This window comes from Tamandua tetradactyla, chromosome 1 (assembly GCF_023851605.1).
Source record: "Tamandua tetradactyla isolate mTamTet1 chromosome 1, mTamTet1.pri, whole genome shotgun sequence".
Taxonomy (NCBI): Eukaryota; Metazoa; Chordata; class Mammalia; order Pilosa; family Myrmecophagidae; genus Tamandua; species Tamandua tetradactyla.
The window spans coordinates 2,904,030-2,923,936 of NC_135327.1; the positions used below are offsets into that span (position 1 = coordinate 2,904,030).

The following is a 19,907-nucleotide window of genomic DNA, read 5'->3' on the forward strand; positions in this document are numbered from 1 at the left end:
AATGTCACCAATGTACAGCTGTTACCAAAAAGACTAAAATAAAATTTTTAAAAAATCTTAAAATAGAAGCAAATGGCTTCTTAAAATAACTGCCTGCACAGCAAGCGCGTGACTCGGGGGCTGTGGGAAAAGAAGCGGGCTGCCCTCTGCTCTGGGCAGTGATGGGTTTTCTGGAGTTTCAGAAACTAAACCCACCTGGGAAAAAGGAGAATCTGCCTTCCAGGGAACAGCATTACAGAAAGGTCCCAGGTCCTTTCAGCAACGTCTCCCCAAATGCTGAGCTTGATCTCGGGTGGCACTCGGACAGCGGGTGTTCGGAGCTGCCAGCCCCACATGCTGAGGTCGCCCCTTCAATTCTCTTTCAATCCCAAGTAAGTCGAGGACAGCTCAGCACCTCGGCGGAGGCACCGCGTGCCTAACGCTCCCTAGGGCGCTCACCTCTGTCCACAGACAGCAGCTGGGCTCAGAGGCTTCCACAGACAGCCACACTACCTGTTCATCACATTTATTTAAACAGCGATTTCCAACTGAAAATACTATTATAATTTTCCCTTTAAAAATGTACCTAAAAATGGAGTGACAAAAAAACATGAAAAAGAAAAACAAAGATGGAATAAGAAAGAATATAAAAAATAAAATAAATGCATATAAATTAAAAAGCAAGTGATTAAACATCTGACAGGCAGTATGCAGGCCTAACAGGACAGTCTGGAAACAGAACTTCATGAAAAAAAACAACGGTCTCCTTCATTACATTTTTCTCCCCTTGCTCCCCACCATTCCTCCATTCCTAGATACACGCCCGCTTCCTGCTCTGTCTTCCCACAAACACCGCCCCCTCCGAGAAGCCAACCCGGACGGTCCAGCCCAGGAACCCTGCCTCTCTCTGAGGTCAAAACACTGGTTGCCCTTGCTCCATCCCATCCCATAGTATCGACAGCCCCTTCCAAAATGAACAAGTTAGTATGGGCACAGCCCAAATACTTAGGAGTGGGAGAAAGATCAAAGGAGAAGGTGGAGTTATATAGAGAAAGCAGGTTTTAACAAACAAGGATGACTGCTGAGTCAGTATGCTGATATTTCTTTTAGTCTCCAGTGTCTTGGAGCAGCCAGAAGGAAAAACCTAAAATTGTGGAACTGTAACCCATACCGAACTCTGAAATCTGCTCTATAACTAATTGTTGCAGTATGCATTGAAATTTATTGCTTTTTTGTATATATGTTATCGTTCACATTTATTTAAATAAAATTAAAAAATGCCAAAAAATTTTTTTTAAAGTACTAGTTGCCTGGATGGCTCTTCTGGTACTTAATCAGTTATCACCCAACTTTGTTTCAGTCGTCTATACTACTGAATATGTCACCTGTATTTTAACTTAAAAAGTAACATCTGTTAAAAGTTTTGTTCACGCATGGTGGTGATGGTAGTTCCACACCAACAATGTAATCAACGCCGCTGAATTATACACTTACTTCAAAGTGCTTAAAATGTGAAGTTTCATGCTGTATATGTTACCATGGTAAAATTTTCTTTTAAAAAAGTAACATCCACTGAAAAATAAGTTCAATGACACTGAAGTATCTAAAACTTGGAGTGAAAGACAACCTCCTATCCTCCTACTCCTACAAGGAATTGCCAGGAGAGCAACCACAACTTAAGCCAGCTGATGTCTCCTGATCGGATGTGAGCATAGTGTTAACAGAGTGTCTGCTTTTTCAAAAGAAGCTAGAGTTCAGATTTTTATATGAAATTGACAGAATTTTACATGGATGAATATTTTAAAATTGTAAACTCTGCAGAACAAACAAAATGGGTTAGTTAAAGATCTCTACCCACCAGCCTATATCCAGACTAGGGGGTGGAGAAAGGGTTTCCAGCCTGTGATCCCTGCCCTGGAATAAGCTGCTTTAAGGTTGTTAAACGTAACCAAACTGCAGGAGAGCAGATGCCATACGCACTGGGCTTCAGTGAGTCCTGCCCAGTCCATGCCCCACACCCAGCTGAGGGAGGTCCTATAAATATTAGGAGCTCAATGTACATTCTGATATAACACATGGAATATTTCCTGGATATTATTTACAATAGTTTCAAGTTGTATTTTAGGTAGAACTATAAGGCTTGTTTTGCAAATTTTACATTCTACAACTTCACAGGTATAATCCTAATACCCTGGGAGCTGCATCAAAATAGGAGGGGCTCCAATGTGATACATTTTAACTATAATTCTTTAATTTTTTGAAAAGGACCTTTAAAATGACTCTTACTTTTCCCTCTTCACAAAATCAATTTTGTAACATACTTGTTATCTCCCTACTAAATACGGGTAATCAAATTTAAGCTGAAATTTGAGTTACAATTAGTCTTCAGTCCACAAGTTGATGGGCACAGCCTAATAACCACCATGTGAGTACAAAGGCATGCACATCAACAACTGGAGGGCAGCGTGACACGGTGGGGAAAACACTGAATACACAGGGCCAGGGGTCTGAATACAAGACCCAATTCAGCCACTTTCTAGCTCTGTAACTTCAGACATGTCCCAACCTCTCTGAGAGTCAGTTTCTTCATTTGTTCAATAGGTGGATGGATAAACAGACTTGGTACATCTGTATAGTGGAATATTATCCAGTGATAAAAAAGAAACAAGCTATTCCATGTGCAAAACAGCATATACTGTATTTATATGAAGTTCAATAACAAGCAGTATTAATCAATGGCGGACAGAATTCAGAATACTGATTACCTCTGGGGTGCTGGAAATGTTCCATAGTTCGATTTGGATTCATCATACTCCCTCTAATATGTATGCATGTCACTATATTAAACCTTAATAAGGAAGTATTTTTAAAATTGCAGAGGGAAAAAAAAAGGAATGCATTATCAATCCACAAAAAGACATGGAGGAACCTGAAAGGCATATTGCTAAGTCAAAGAAACCATTTTGAAAAGACAACATACTGTATGATTTCAACTATATGACATTCTGAAAAGGCATTACTGCAGAGAGCAAAAAGCCGTGGTTAGCAGCGACTGGCAAGGAGGGAAGAAGGATGACCAGGTGAAATACTGGGCAGTGAATTCTGTGTGATGTTGAAACGGTAGATACATGACACTGCGCATTTGTCAAAACCCACAGAACTGTACAACACAAAGAATGAACCCTAATATAAACTATGGACATTAATTACTAATACTGTATCAATACTGGTTCATCAGTTGTATCCAGGGTACCACACTGATGCAAGACGTTGATAATATGAGAAACTGTGCGCAGAGAGGAGGATATACGGGAACTCTTTGTATTTTCTTCACAACTTTTCTGTAAACGTATAACTTTTCTAAAAAACTAAAACCAGTAAGAGGGCAGGCAATGGTGGCTCAGTGGCAAAGTTCTTGCTGGCCATGCCAGAGACCCAGGTTTGATTCCCAGTGTCTGCTCGTGTAAAAAAAATAAATAAAATCAATAAGAAAAAGATAATGATAATACCTGGTCAGTCTACATCACGTTGCTGTCATGAGGACAACATGAGCTAACGCATATAAAGTACCCTGTAAGCTCTATGCTGGCGGATGACTAGGCTTTATTACCCTCAGCTGTCAGAATGGAATTGGGCGCAATAAGCACTGTGTAATGTTTAATGCTAATAAGATTCTCCACCCCACTCCCACCATAAAATGGGTGAGTCTAGGATGGTAAAACACAAATAAATCACCATAAAATATGACTTTCAGTGTGTCCAGGTTCACCTGAAGCAGTATGAGATTTATGCTTTTTTAAGAGGCTTCAGTGTAAAGATACCAACTTAAATCTCATAGAATGTTTAAAAGTCAATGGGACAATGTAAATAATTTTGCTGATAGTCAAGTAATGACAAGAAAGCCAACATAATCATCACTGTTACTAAAATTAAAAGCAACCAATAAAAACTGTGATTATATTAAAAATGAACAGGCAAACCTACCTTCCAATTTGCCAGTTTTTTAAACTCTATAATTTTTATAACTGCTCCCATAAGAATACCTAGAAGAGAAAATGTAAAGTTTAACATAAATTTAAGACATAAGAATGATTACTCAAGTTTATTATTCTAGAGAAACTGAGTATGATACATTGTCTCTCAAAATGGCTTTTATGGAGTCCTGTAAGTTTTATGTCTAAAAACCCGAGAATGGGAATTAGCATGTAGTTTTATGAGTCACATGAGTTTCTCACTTGCATCCCAGGCAAAATACTATAATGAAATCTGCAAAATTTGGGAGGAGGGGGGAAGATTTTCAAAGCAAGACTAGAGGACAGTCTGGCTGGCATGGAAGATTTAACGCTTGTCATTTCTGCTACATTCACCCACTTTCAATGTGGAATGCAGAAAGCTTAAAGGCTAAGTTTGCTAATTTCTACCATTTCAAAAAACAATCCAAGAAGCAGTTTCTCAGACTCAGATGGCAGCTCTATGTAGACTATTTAGAGGCACAAACCAAATGCTGAAAATAACCTGAAGTGAAAATTTTGTGAAATTCCTGGAACAAAACAGACCATTTAAGTTCAGGAATCTTTCCATAAAGCTGAGAGGATCACTGCTCTCTCATATAGTACCTACCAAAAATAATTCTCGAGGCAACATCATGGGTATAATTTATGATTGCTCTGTTCCTTACTAGATAAATCATTCGTAAACCTGTTGGCTCATGAGAATCACCATGGGAGCTTCTTATAAAATAAAGATGCCCGAGCAGAATTACGACCCCCGGTAGGGTGGAAGATGAGTCTGAACACCCACCAACAGCCTAGGGATGAAGGCCACTGGGTGAGGTAAGGAGAGGGGCTGCACATTAGTACACAGACGCTTATCAGGGAAAGGACCTATAGCTGTCACTCAATTGTAATGAAGCCAAAAACTAAATTGAAGGGACTGTCGACAGAGAGAAACGGGATTCCAGGGGTAATGCCTACTAAAGTACAAGCCGTTCTCATTTCAAACGGCAGTGCATCATTCCACAACTTGTTTTTTCATTCAATTATGTCTTAGAGAACTAGTGGGGATAATTACATACAAATCTACCTCATTTCTTTTCAAAGTCCACAGCATAGCATAAAAATGCCACAAGTTGAACAGACATTTCCCCAAAGAAGATATATAAATGGCCAACATCCAATAAGTACATGAAAAGATGCTCAACGTCATTAGTCATTAGAAAAATGTAAACTAAAAATGCAAACCACCATGAGCTACTGCATATTAAAACCACACTGAGCTACTCCTTTGCATCAACTCCAATGGCTATAATAAAAATATAATATAAAAAAGGAAAGTGTTGGTGAGGATGTGAAGAAACTGGAACCCTCATATGATAATGATGGGAACATAAAATGACGAAGCCAGTGTGGAAAACTGCTTGGTAGTTCCTCAGTAAGTTAAATGCAGAGGCGCCATATGACCCAGCAACTCCACTCCTAGGCACATACCCAAGAATGGAAAACATACGCTCGTATAAAAGCACGCACACAAATGTCCACAGCGGCATTATCCACAAGAGCCAAAAGGTGGAAACACCCAGACAGTTCACAGACGGAAGAATGGGAAATAAACACGGAATTGTATATTTTAAATGTATGAATCTTATGGTATGTGAATCATCTCAATAAAACTGCTACCAAAAAAGGGGCCACATATTGTATGATTTATTCATATGAAATGTCCAGAGCAGACAAATCCATACAGACAGAAAGTGGATTTAGTGTTTGCCGAGGACTGGGGGAAGGGGTGGAGAGGGACCGCTAATGGGTATGGGGTTTCCTTTGGGGGTGAAGAAAACGTTCTCAAATCAAACAGAAATGATGGCTGCACAGTCCTGCGACTATACTAAAACAACTGAATTTTACACTTTAAATGGTGAATGCCGTGGCATGTGAATTAAATCTTAATGTAATAATTTTTTTTAGCAAGTCCCCTCCTGATGGTTCTCTAGTTGCTGTTGAAAGCGGTGCTATGATAAACATTCTCCTACATGCCTCTCTGTGTAAGAATGTTTCCCTAGGGAAGATCCAGAGATAACTGCTGGATTATAAGGCACGAATATTTTTATCTCTAAAAATAGTGGTTGTATCAATTCATACCACTGAATGAGAGCACCCCACATCTTCACCAATGCTGGATAATCATCAGACATTAATGTCTTTGTCAATATCATAGGCAAGAAATTGTACTTTAAGGTGTCATTTGGCATTTTCCTGATTCGTAGGGAAATTGACATGCTTTCAATGATTTCAGATTTCATTTTTAAGGCTAGTGTTTTTCTGGTCTACCAAAACTTCAACTTTTTTTTCGCTCATAAACATATACCAAACTTTAATACCACGATTAACTCTGTCACAATTACATACAAAGCAGATACATTTGAAAATCAGTAGTTATTCTATTGCCTAAACCTATGTTACAATTATTATTTATGAGGCCTGTAGGAAGTTTTGTAAAACATGACGTGATGTTATCACTACTTAGGTAAGCGTTCTGATATGCCCTAGGGCTAAATTATGGAGCAGCATTGACTTGGCAAACTGTTTCTTTAACTTCTTGAGACTGAGTTCCAAAATCAGGTCAAAGCAATCTACTCCGCAAGAGAAATTAATTTATAACACACAACTGGCCACCAAAAGGAAACAATTACCTAGAAACTCTTCAATTTTGTTACAAAATTGTACATTCCTATCATAAAAATAATGTGAGTGTGTACCTTCAACTTACATATCTTTTATGTTTAATTATGTGGAAGTACTACTATATTAACATATATTTAAACATACACTCAATTTCCATTGTAAGAGAATGAGATTAAAAAATATATAGAAATGCAAGTTTGACCATTTTGTTTTTGTCCTCAATGGACCTTCACACACACCTAGCACAGAGGACACCACTCTATTCAGTCAGAACATCAGAAGCAATTAATAATTTACTGAGTCCACTTCACACTTCATATGATTTCTAATTCTCAAGAGAATACTGCAGGTAGTATTCTACTTGTGCGTTTAAGCTTGTCTGAGGGCACAGGGCCAGCAAGTGACCCTGGACTGCTGGCTCCTAGGTGCATTCCTCTGCTTCGTGATACTAAAGTCACAGGGGCACGGCACTACCACAATGACCCATCAGTGCTCATTTCCCAGAGAGTGCTGCTGGTCAACCATCATCACGGTACTACATGAGTGTTTCTGTAACTAAAGTTGCAGGAAAAAATGCTAAGAATGTATTAAGTAAAAAAATCTGATTACAAAATAGTATCTAGAACACAATTCTAGTTTCATTAAAACACACACGGGAGGTACGACAGTGGCTCAGTGGCAGAATTCTTGACTGCCATGCCAGAGACCCAGGTTCAATTCTCAGTGCCTGCCCATGCAAAATAAATAAATAATAAAAAAATTAAATATTTAAAACAAAAAACACACACATATCTGCATTGTGTTAAAAAGAAATACACACGGCTGTGCAAGGGTAGTTCAGTGGTAGAATTCTCCCCTGCCATGCGGGAGACCCGGGTTCGTTTCCCAGGCCATGCACCTCTCCTTCCCACCAAAAAAAAAAAAGAAATACACAGACTCTCTCTCCCCAACATGGTGTGCACTCGTCCATTGCTATCAGTATACTCTGAAAAGGGGGAATCATCTGGCAAAAATGTCACTTTGCCTGCTATTTTCAAGGCTCCCATTAGACCAGATAGTGTGACCTTCGCTCACACCAACTTATGAAAAAAAAACAGACAGTCCTATGCTGTCTGGGAGTCAGCAGGTCATCAAACCAGGGCTGAGTCCTGGGGCAGTGGCAGAGCTGTGGCTTGGATTCCCAAAGTTTGAGGTGGTGGGACTCACTGATCTGGCCAGAGGGCTTTTGGAAATACGTGTTGTGGGAGCTGCATATCTGCACCAACCAAAATATGGTGTCAGTAGCACTGTAGAGTAAACAGAACACAGAAGCAATACACCCTGGCTGCTTCAGCCTTACCAGCACTGTGCATGTGGGTCATTTCTGCATGTGGACTGAAAGTATTTTCCACAAGCTTGGCATAAAGCTCCTCCCTCAGAGTGACGAAAACCTTCCCATGCACGAGATGACCAGTACAGACCTTAGCAGAATCTTGAAAAGCCCAGAGATCCAGAGCCCTCTGAGCACCATGCTAGAAGACTCGTTGCAGAGTCCTAAAGAAGAACCCACGGAAAAACCTAAGAATCATGTTGAAATTAAAGCCATATGCAGAGACTATGCCCTGAAGTACCACCCTTCGCCAGGCCAGGAATCACGAACTCAGGGTGGGTTAAGCTGCAGCCGCACGAGAGGCCAAATCAGATGAGAAGGGGGTTCCAGGCAAGAACCTAGTAGGGAAGACAGGGAAGAAGGTTGTTGGGGTTAAGAAGCCACAGAAACAGAAGCATTCGAGAAAGAAGGCCGTAGCTGCCAAGAAGCCAGGAGAAAAGAAACCTATCACAGAAAAAAAGAAGCCTGCTGTCTAAATTGCTTATTGCATAAAACTCAAAGTCATTTTGGACACATTATTTTGAATAAAGACCAGATCAGAGAGGCGAAAAAAAAAATACACACCCTTACACAGACATCCATCCATCCAGTGTTCCAGGCACCACGCCTGTGACAAGCTGAATTATGGACCCCGGAAAACCATGTTCTTAAACTTAATCCATTCCTGTGGGTGCAAACCCACTGTAAATAGGACTTTCTGAAGGTGTTATTTTTTAGTTAAGGTGTGGCCAACCGAATGAGGATGGGTCCTAATCCCATCACTGGAGCTTTACAGAGAGGGCCATCAAGGAAGGAAGCAAGAGGCCAGAAGTCAAGAGAACCAAGAGGACACAGCATGTGACGGAACAGCCGAAGCTCCCGAGACTACAGCAACCAGTCCAGAACTCCTAGGCTTGGGGAGAAAGTTGTGTCTTGCTGATGCCTTGATTTTGGACTTCTAGTCTCAAAACTGTGACCCAATACGTGCCAGTTGTTTAAGCCAACGAATTGCACAGGATTTGCTTTAGAAATTGGGAAAGTAAGACAGTGCTAATAAAGTATAAAATATACTTTATTTTAGCTCATTCTCACAGCTACCCTGCAAGGTAATAGATTCTGATAATATAGACGATAAAGTTAATAGCAAGGACTCGCAGTGATTGATTACTTAGCAGCTAAGCATTATACTAAGTGATTTTCACGCATTATCTTATTTAATGCTCACAATTCCATGAGGTTGCCTCATTTTACAAATAAGTAAAAAGTTTCCCTACACTTTTTTTTTAAATGGCTGCAATGTATGCCCCTGTACTAATCACTATGCCCCCTTGGACAGGCACTCAGGAGGTTTCCAGGCTTTTGCTATTACAGACAACAGTGCCATTGCTGTCTGCATAAATGCATCTTTTCACACATGTGAAGGTATCCAGAGGCAAGATTTCTGAAAGAGGGACTATAGGGAAGAGTACACGCATGTTTAATTTTTAGAGATTTTACCAGCTGCCTTCTGTGGCAGATGCCGTAGTGTCCGCCCAGATCCCCATCCATGGGCAGCCGAACCCATGCCCCAGCTGCCATGGCTATTAGGGGCTGCTCGCAGCTACCCCTTCAGAAAACCATCTTTGCTGATATATGCTGCCTCACCCTGGAAGCTGTGCACGCCCATCACACCTCTCAGCCAACAACTGGCAATAGATGACAAAGTACAGCCCTCGGGCTTGAAGGATTAGCAACTCTGAATGTGCCCCTTCCCCAGAGCCCACCCCCTGAACCACAGGCAAAGGGAGACCTAACCTGAGACCACAGCCTTGCGGGGTTCTTTCCCCTTCCCTATTCTGCTTTACTCTCTTCCTTCCAGATTTACTCCTGAAAAGTACCTCCTGAATCTGTCTCAGTCTCTGCTACTAGGGGTCTAACTTAAGACAGTTGGTACCAGGGGTAGGATATCACAGGAAGTGAGGATGAGGTTCTGGAGTTAGATGACTCGGCAGCTGGATGCAACGAGGACCCCACCACTAAGGTATGGATGGGGTAGCTCAACGTTCACTCGCGATGGCTTTAGCTGGGGTACTGGTGGAGGGGGGTGTGCTGGCTTCTGCAATATCTCTAGTGCTGGAGAGGGATGGGAGAAATAACAATGATGAGAATGGTGGAACTGTGTGCTTGTTGCTGAATGCCATCGATGCTTTGAAAAGAGAAAATAATAGGTTCAGACAATCAATTGACAATTTAAGGCAAAGTGTGAGAGTAGGAAAGCCTCTGTGGCAATAAAGATACACTCATCTCCTGCAGCTGGACAACACACAGGATTTAACTATAAGAAGGGCAGACCTCCAGAGGAGGCAGAATTCAGAGAAGGCAGGAAGTGACTCTGAGACCTCGGGCACGGATGTACGAGGAGCTGCTCACAAGCACCTTCGCCTCCCGATTCCCCTGGGCTCTCGGGCCCGGAACAGCGGCCCCTCCTCCTTGTTGGGATACATCTGCCCTTCTGGGCTATACAACACTCAAACCAGCGCCCTGCACAGCAGTGCGTCAAGCTGAGAGGCTCCCTTTGTGAAGGAGGTGCGGCAGCAGACACACGGCAGCGGAAGCCAGAGGCACTGCACCGCACACCACGCCACAGCACCCAGAGGCTGCCAGGCAGCCGGAGCTGAGGAACTGGCTTGGGGACGACACCTTGGGCTGACTGGGGCTGCCTTCCAGGATGCAGCAGACTCCTTAAACCAACAGCCAAGACAGGGTGGTGTGTCCCCAACAGGTACAGTCAGCAATAGGTAGGAGTGGGAGTGGCCCCACCCAACATCACTCCCGGTGACACACATGGGGACCTTCTGCTTCTTTAGGCTAAAATTGTAGGCTCGGTGGGTTTACAGTTCCTGGCTCCTGGGAGGGACATTTCTACCTGCTGCTACCTGGATCCTTGGGCTCCTTATGCCAAAAGACCAGCGGGCCTGGCAACAGGCTTCCGTCTTGGCAGGGACAACTGAGCACACTGAGGAGGTAGCACTGCTCCTACACAATGGGGCAAAAAGGATTATAATTGCTCATGTACTGTTTTTATAAACCACAAATGATTTTTTGAAAATACTTGACATATTTGAGGACTTTAAAAAATGTTTTTTACATATTGTAAGCTGTAATTATAGAGCCAAGTTATACTATAATAAGGTAATTTTAAAACTCTGTGCCCTGATTACACTTTTCTAAAGTAGATCCTCCAAAAGTATTCTTAAAGAACATGAAGGACCATCAGTAAGATGAAAATCAGGAACTCAGGTTTTCTGTTTATCTGTCTAATTTGGGGGATGGGGCGTTGTCTATTTGTTTTGTTTTTCAAGTAGTTCATTTTTTAGAGGAATATTATTCCATTCCAGCAGAGAACATTTATGTAGTGAAATAGAAAATGTACAGAAATAAGCCCAAATATAGCAAATTTGAGAATGCAATTCATTAAAAACTATTCTTCTTTAAAATACCTCACAATACGGGTACATTTGGAAAACTTGAGTATAAAACACAATTTAAAGTTGATACAATGCTGAGCTAAGTGACCACGAGCATAAAACTAGGAAAGGCCACACATTTAGCTAATGGCAGCAAAACAGCAACAAGATATTACAAGAACAAATTACAGCATGTTTTCACAACACTGAGGCTGAAAGACTGTGCTAGCTAGCACTCTTCCCTGGTATGTGGAAGCCTGGAAAATCCTTAGGTCTGAAGTGATCATCTTGTTAATCTAACAATCAATTTTGGCCTCTTCCTCTAAGACAGCTACTCTAATAAAAAGCAAGACACCCAAGATTCAGGCAGAGTTACCCACGAAATACTTCAAGCTGTTGTTACTATATTGAGCAATAGACTCTAAAAGACTAAAAAATAATGAAAGCTGTTACGAGTTACATTTAGGATTCTCTTTTGGTAAGTTTTCTCTAAAAGAAATTTTTTTAGAACTTAAGTTCAATTCTAATGAATTACTGTAACTTCATTTTCCAGAATCACCTTCAGTCAATAACTTAGGAACTGACTTATTTTTCATCATCTTCCACTCAAAATCATAAATAACAAAAATATTCTTAAAAATAAATAAATCCTTTAGTCAGAAACAAGAAGGAATTAATATAACTAAAAGCACGAGGTGGTACTTTTGTATATCCTACTTACTCAATATTTAATCAAAACTAGCTTACAAGTTAAGACATGGTTTTTCTAACTACCAGCAGTATTTAAGCTCAATCTTAGTATTTGTTTAATCAAATTTCCAGCCATTTACTTTACCCCATTCTGGCCTTTCCTTGCTTTTAAATAAAGCATGACTGTGGGAAAAAAAATCTACTCCTGTTTTTGCTATATACAACAGAGGATAATGGGCAACATAATTTTCATTCCTTGTAAATTTCTGTCCAAAATATATAAACAGTGAATTAGTCCTATATGGCCAGTGAAAATAAATATATGATCTCAATTAATACATAGAAAGGCAAAAAGAAAAGATCACCAAAAAATGATATAAACAAATTAAACCAAGTAAAGTTATCTAATACATATGTTTATGTCTACATATGGTTTGGAAAAGAATGAAGCATGATAAAAATAGCCGACATTTCAACAAACAGGATTGTTTCTTTTTTCTGTCTGTTTGTGCAAAAATGTATTTTCAAAGAAAACAGACCAAAATTATTGAATTAAATGGTAGATACCTCAATATTTTGTTACACTTGCCTTCCAGTAGAAGGAATAAGTTTTCCTTCTATTTATAGCTTTATGAAATACAGAACTATTTTGATAGTTTTATCAACATTCCAAATTCTAACCAAATGTTCTCTAATATAATTTTAAAAAAGCGCCTTTTGGACACCAGCATTCTTCCTATGGAAGTTCTCTTAGCTTTCCAATCGCCTGTGTTAGCGCATAAGTATTTAAAGCAAGACTTCTACTTTCCACCACCTCTCCCAAACCCGCCTATACAGGCTATAGTTCTTTCTGTGACACCAGCTTTGGTTGACCCCCAAAACCATTCCACTCATCCCCAATTCTGAAGTGGCTACATGATTAGTCTATCCTATGGCTTCTGGTGGAACCAGAGAGAAGAGGAGGCCACTTTTCCAACTGTGATTGCTCCTGGAACAACAATAAGCCTGAAGTTGTAGGCGCTTATCACCTGGAGAAAGCCAGCCTGAGAGCGAAGCGAAAACAAAAGAAAGTACTGTTGAGAAACGGAAAGAAACTGAGTACAGGAGACTTGATCCGGCTAAGCCTGAAGCTAGAACTAGCTGTAGTTTTTCAATTATGTGAGCCAATGGTTTCTTTTAAGTTCATCTGAATTGGGTTATGTCCCTTGAATAGAAAGCGTCCTACAAACGTGAAGATGCTTTTAGTTATAAGTAAAATATCTGATTAACAGTGGCTTAAAAAATAGACGTGTGTTATCTGGCATAGCAAATAGCTCCAGGATCATTAATTCAACAAAACAGCAATGCAATCAATAATCAGAGCTTCCCATCCTTCCCCTTGGCATCCTTAGCATTCTACCTTTTTTCATTAAGACAAAAGATTTGCAAGATGGCTACTACAGTGCCAGCAGCTCATCTTCATGCAATAGCATCAAAGAATGCGCCTCTATTTTTATCAGAGAGGAAAAGTCATTCCAGGTCTCCCCATCCCCAAAACAATTCCCTCTGGTTTCACTGGCCAGACGGGGTCTCACTACCTTGATGCCCCTACTCCTTTCAAATGATCATCAACGAAGGGCTGTGGAATCACCACGATGGCAAAGACCAACCCAGATGTTAAGGGGCCCATTTTCCTTGAGCACACTGTGGCAGGATACCTGATAAAAGTTAGAGTTCTATTTTCAAAAAAAAGGGGAAAATGGCTCTTGTGTAGGGAACCAACAATGTCTGCTATGAGTGCTAATACAAGTATTGGTGTTCACTGATCTGCACTTACTCAAACACTGAAGAGAACAGAGAAAAATCTGGCATTCCAAATCAAATGATAAGACCCAAATTTTATTTTTCATGTGTTCAATAACTAAATACAAACCAACTATAATTCATATGTTTAAGAAACCGTGAAACTGACCACAAAACTGTAAATACGTTGCAGTGGCTTTTTTAAGCCTTTACTGAATGCTCCAGAATAATGGGTATTAGCCATATGAGTCATTTTCAATGTGCCTAATAGCAAGAAAGAAATGTTAATGAACGATCTTCCCAGACTTAGAGCTCTGAGGCTAGCTAAAGCTGTCAGAATCTTGTAGGATGTACAGTTGAGGAGTCTGCTAAATAGAAAACAAACTATGAGCAAAACTAGTGTCCAACTCTTCACTGAAGATCAATAATATCCATAAGCACCTCTTTCAGGGATTATGAGGCGTATACGAGATGACAATGTGAAAGCTGACCCGCCAGAACCTGGCCTAGAGTAGATTCATGTACTCTACAAGTATGTAATGAGTTCCTGTTATGGGCCAGGCCTTGCCCTAGGCACTGGGTATGCAGAAAGGAACAAATAAGACTGAAATCCCTGACTTCAAGGAGGTTATATTCTAATGAGGATGTTCTAGTTGCTGCTTGCAAAACATTTGCTGAACCTGAATCCTACATGCCACAGGAACTAAGTACTCGTGGAAGTAGTGAACTTGCACTAAACTCCATGGATCCCAAAACAGAGACCCCAAATGGAGACTTGGTATCTGTAGAGTGAGGAAGCATAGTATCAGGAGGCAGGAAAGTGAAAGACTCAGCTTGAACATTACAGAGAGGCAGCACAGCTCAGTGGATAAGGGAGACCCAGTCTAAGTCACAGCTCAGTCCACACCCTGGCTGTGTGACTTGCAGTAGGTTTCTTTCATTTCTCTGAGCCCTGGTCTCCTCAAATATAATGTGGTTAGCAGCAGTACCCGAGTTATTATGCATCTAGCACTAGGCTCAGAGCAAGCATTCAATAAATGGTATTTTTTATGATGATGATGATATAAATACGATATGTACAGGCAAAAGGCCAATTAAGAGAGGACTGTGAAGTCCGGGCAAAATATAGGAGAGACTGAACCAGAGCAGTAGGGTGGAGGTGGCGCTGGGGGGTGGATGGGGGGGTGCTGGGGGGTGCAGGGAGGTAGTGAACAGTGTTCGTTTCTAAAACTAATCAAAATCATTAGTATATTGTGAAAGAATTACTACTCTGTTAAACAAGATCTAGAAGACAAAGAAAATTAACTTATAAAGCATTAGTGGTGATAAGGAAAAATTAAATACCATCAGTAGGCAAGTGGAAACTAGTAAAAGTAACTACAGTATAATAGTTGATAAAAGCTTAAGTTGGTCTTAGTAAAATCTTATTTATTGTCCCTTGGGCACCCCTACCCACATTTTAGCCTTGAATTTAACACTTAATGAAGAGGACTCTGCTTCTTCTTTCACTAACTACTTCAATGAACTTGCATGTGAGTTCACACCTACTATGACACTGGTTCATTCACTCCAAAATAGAGGCTAATTATCTTTCTAGTTAACTGCCATAAGAAATAGGGGAGGTTGGGGTGGGAAGGTGGGTGGGATAGAAAGAAATCTCTGAAGAGCGGGCCACAGTGACTCAGCGGCAAGAACGCTTGCCTGCCATGCAAGGGGACCCAGGTTCAATTCCCGGTGCCTGCCCATGTAAAAATAAATAAATAAATAAATAAATCTCTGAAGACTTAAGATCTGATTCTGACATTAATCTAAGTCAGCCATTTCTCCTTCCTAAACTGTAAAGTCAGGGTAAAATCAGGGATTTTAAGAATTAACTGCCAATTATTTGCCTTATTTGAGTTGGATATCAGAATAGCTTAGTAGCAGCGGTCAGTGCATCCCAAGGTAGCTGTAGGAGATGTAGAAAGAACCTTGGAGCTGTACTGACGGGCTTCTATGTGACCTTCGGGAGGTCACTGCCCTCTCTGAGCCCTACTGTTCTCATCTGTAAAATGGGATTATCACCTTCTTGCAGGTTGCACTGAGGATTAATGAGATCAGGCATGTACTGCCCTCTTCATTCCTGGCATGCAGGAGGCACTTAGAAAATGGTGGTTAGTCGTACTGTGTTTATCACAGGATCACCAATAAGCACTTACCTAAAGAAACAACAGCAACGCTCTCTGGCAAAAAATGTAATCTGTATCGGATCAGTAAATGCACCAGTATGATGCAGATAGCTGTGGGGAAAAAATAAGACATTTTAACAACAACGGCCAAATTTTCAATGATTAACACCAAGTTCAAGGAAGTGGTTACTTCTCAGGAGCTAAGAGGAGGGAAAAGGAACTGGGCAAGGACACAGTGAGGCTCAATTGTATTTTTTCAGTGCCTGACTTCTTAGTCTGGAGGTAGATTCATTCTATTTTCTTTATACTTTTTTGCTTGCCCAAAATGGATCGTTCTCTGGTGTCAAAAAAGCAAAAGAAATCTAATTTTAAATAAGCTGTTAAACTTTATACCACCATTTAAAATGACCAAATTTTCTCAATTCCAAGAAATGGTTCTCAACTTTTTTGACGTAATTAGCAACTGAAAACCTCTAACTAGTAAAATGAGGAAATTGATTACTTTTGCATAAATGTAACCGTGATGGAAAACGTTGACACAAAGTACTCTGCTACCATGTGACTGGCTCTCTCCCAGTACCCTACAAGCAGGATGAAGTACACGTCCTGGCTTGGTGGCAGGAGCAGTTGGGTCTGACGGTCTCCCACTGGGTGAGACCTCCGTACAAGCCAGCCATTAGCTCCCCTGTGATTCCTACATGTAACTTCCTGGTCCAAATGTTCCTTCTGTTAGCTGTCCACATAGCACACCATCTAATCGATCACTGTATCAATATCAGTAGCACCAAATATGCAGATACTGAAGGGGCATGTTTAAACAATCTGCAGGCCTGTTTATGAACCAACCAGCCCCAGGGCCTGCACTGACAATTCGATTTCTTTGGTCCCACCAAGGAGGATGAGGTGGCCAAAGGAAGAATGGTTATAAATGTATTCTGTCCTCCTTTCATTCTGTGCTTTAAGCTATCCATCTGTGATGTTATTTTAATATACATATATAACACAGTCAAAAAATCCTACATTAAATATTGACAGCAAGAAAAAGTTCCAGGGAACAAACACAACGTGTAGTCAGTGCCTATGCCTATTCTCTGGGGGACTAGGGGTAGGCAGGTGAGCACGTAAGAAGAGAGAAAACACATCTGGAGAACTGAAGCTCTTTCTCTGCACCAAGCCTGGTGAAAAATCTTTATTCTCCTACTTAAATTAAACAACTATTTGCCACTTTTAGAACAAAAGGGAAGCTCAAAATAGATGGTAATTAATATTTTAAAACTTTAACTTATGTGTGAGACTAAAGCAAAAAATGTTTATTTGGTACAAAATTATATTTTGACTAGTGCAGTTCCTAATATAACTCATGTGGACAGTTTCACTGAACACCATAAGTACAAAGAACCTTGAGTAGGGCATGAGAGTTTGTACATTTGTCTAGAGTGATGCCCTGATAAATCCCAGAGTGATTTGAACAGTGAATAAAAAAATATTTGCAAAATCCCCTTGGGGGAATGGTGAGAAAGGGGAAAATCCCAACTTCCCCATGTGGAGATTTCCTGATTTTCTCACAAGCAGTGGGGACAACCAAAGCAATAGGTCAAGCCCTCAATCTTGGGTTTGTTCATATGAAACTTATCTCTACAAACGACAGGCTAAGCCTACTTAAAATTAGGTCTATGAGTCACCCCCAAGAGAACTCTTTTGTTGCTCAGATGTGCCTCCTCTCTCTCAGACAACACAACAAGCAAACTCACCACCCTCCCCAACTCTACGTGGGACATGACTCCCAGGGGTGTGGACTTTCCTGCAATGTGAGAAAGAAAGCCTAGAATGAGCTGGGACTCAGCATCAAGGGATTGAGAAAACCTTCTCAACCAAAAAGGGAGGACAGAAATGAGACAAAATAGAGTGTTAATGGCTGAGAGATTTCAAACAGAGAGGTTATCCTGGAGGTTATTCTCATGCATAATACAGATAACACCTTTTTAGTTAAGGTATAATGGAGAGGCTGGAGGGAAGTGCCTGAAAATGTAGAGCTGTGTTCCAGTAGTCATGTTTCTTGAAGATGATTGTATAGTGATAAAGCTTTGGCAGTGTGACTGTGTGATTGTGAAAACCTTGTGTCTGATGCTCCTTTTATCTATGGTATGGACAGATGAATAAAACATATGGATTAAAAATAAATAATAGGGAAACAAATGTTAAAATAAATTTAGTAGATTGAAATGCTAGTGATCAACGAAAGGCAGGGGTATGGAGTATGGTATGCATGAATTGTTTTCTTTTTATGAATTGATGCAAATGTTCTAAGAAATGATCATGATGATGATTATACAACTATGTGATGATATTGTGAGTTATTGATTATATACCAAGAATGGAATTATCATATGGTAAGAATGTTTGTGTATGTATATTATTATGTTTAAAAATAAATAAAAGAACAAAAGGGAAAACTATAAAACAGGGAGAGTAAACATAAGATTTATCAATGGGCAATGGTCTCCAGACATTAAAAAAAATGAAAAAGACACACAAAAAAAACACTAACATAGAAAAATTTCCCAAGACATTCTGTGAAGTGAAAAAAGCAAGACATGGGACCTGGTCTATATTAAAACAAACTCCGAACTATATGTACTAGTACATGTGTATGTGCATATGAAAGGACGCATGTGTATACACATATAAGCACATGTTTTCAAGAATATGTAGGAAAAAAAACAAGTAGAAGGGATAAAAAGTCTGTACGGTATGCAGGGTGTGTTTACCAAAAGTCAACGTGCTTCTAATTTCACACGCTTGAAGCAGTTATTATGGGAACATTATTAAAGCACAGATGTGGATTTTAATACTTCTATAAGTATAATACCCCACAAAATGTATGTACCAAATGATCCTGATTGTTAACTCTAGTGTAGGTCAATAACAATGACTCACCAGTGTCTGTGGAATCAAAGACCAGCAAGGGTTAAATGTAAGTGAACTGATTTCAAGCTTCTAAAAAGTCAAGAGTAACTAGAGTTCTGGCATCCCTTCTCAACATCTAAGAAAATACTATAATCTTGTCTCATGCTTATAGGACAAAAACGTTTCAATTTCATTTGACTTAACTAAAATGGTAAACAAAAGTGGCAAGTATGCTCTAAGTCAGGAGTTCCTGGAATCTAGAATAATCTGTGGACTCATTTCCCTTAATTCACTACAGTTCATGTATTTAGACGGTTACCTATTAAACCCATTAACAATAACCTTTTTTTTTTACTTTATCAGATTTACACTGTTTGGACATTTAATCATAAATAAATAATAGTAAACTCAAACAGAGAAAAAAGGCCTTAAAATTTACTTAAAAAGAAAGCCTCATTCCATTCTGTCATCACATGCTGACCTGCACATAAAATGGAGATACCAAATCAGAAACTACCAAGAATCTGATTAGGTGAAAAAGGAACCCACCTGACATTAGCATGACTCTAGAGTCTAGGTTTATGATGTTTGAAGAGATGACAATCCAAGAGAAGTATTCAGCCCTAATTAAACACAGCTTAGCCCTTTCTGGCTCCAAAGATGTATTAACACCAGGCAGGATTTTGCCTGGATTGAAAAACACATTATAAAAACCTGCTTTGTGGTTTCTGGCACAAGCTAATCTTTAAGTTCCACACCCAGAAAGTTACTTTGAAAGTCTTACACCTTTCACCCTCCCTTTAAAATAGTGATTATAAAACAAAAATTGTTCCAGGCCTGCCTTTCATACGATCTAACATATCAAGCTGACAGCAATGAAAGCATACTAAGAATGCTCCTTAATCCT

At 40.0% G+C, this 19,907-nt stretch overlaps 1 protein-coding gene across 4 annotated transcripts in view; it reads right to left on the reverse strand.

The window, feature by feature from the left end:
- The window catches only part of SLC9A8 (solute carrier family 9 member A8), a 96,298-nt gene that overhangs the window by 72,353 nt on the left and 4,038 nt on the right, over positions 1–19,907 (reverse strand). For all 4 annotated transcript variants that reach the window (XM_077167024.1, XM_077167016.1, XM_077167007.1 and 1 more), the window contains exons 3-4: positions 16,124–16,204; positions 3,964–4,022 (exon numbers count right to left, since the gene is read on the reverse strand). In XM_077167024.1, the coding sequence (XP_077023139.1) occupies positions 3,964–4,022; positions 16,124–16,204 (140 nt within the window). The remainder of the gene's footprint in view (positions 1–3,963; positions 4,023–16,123; positions 16,205–19,907) is intronic.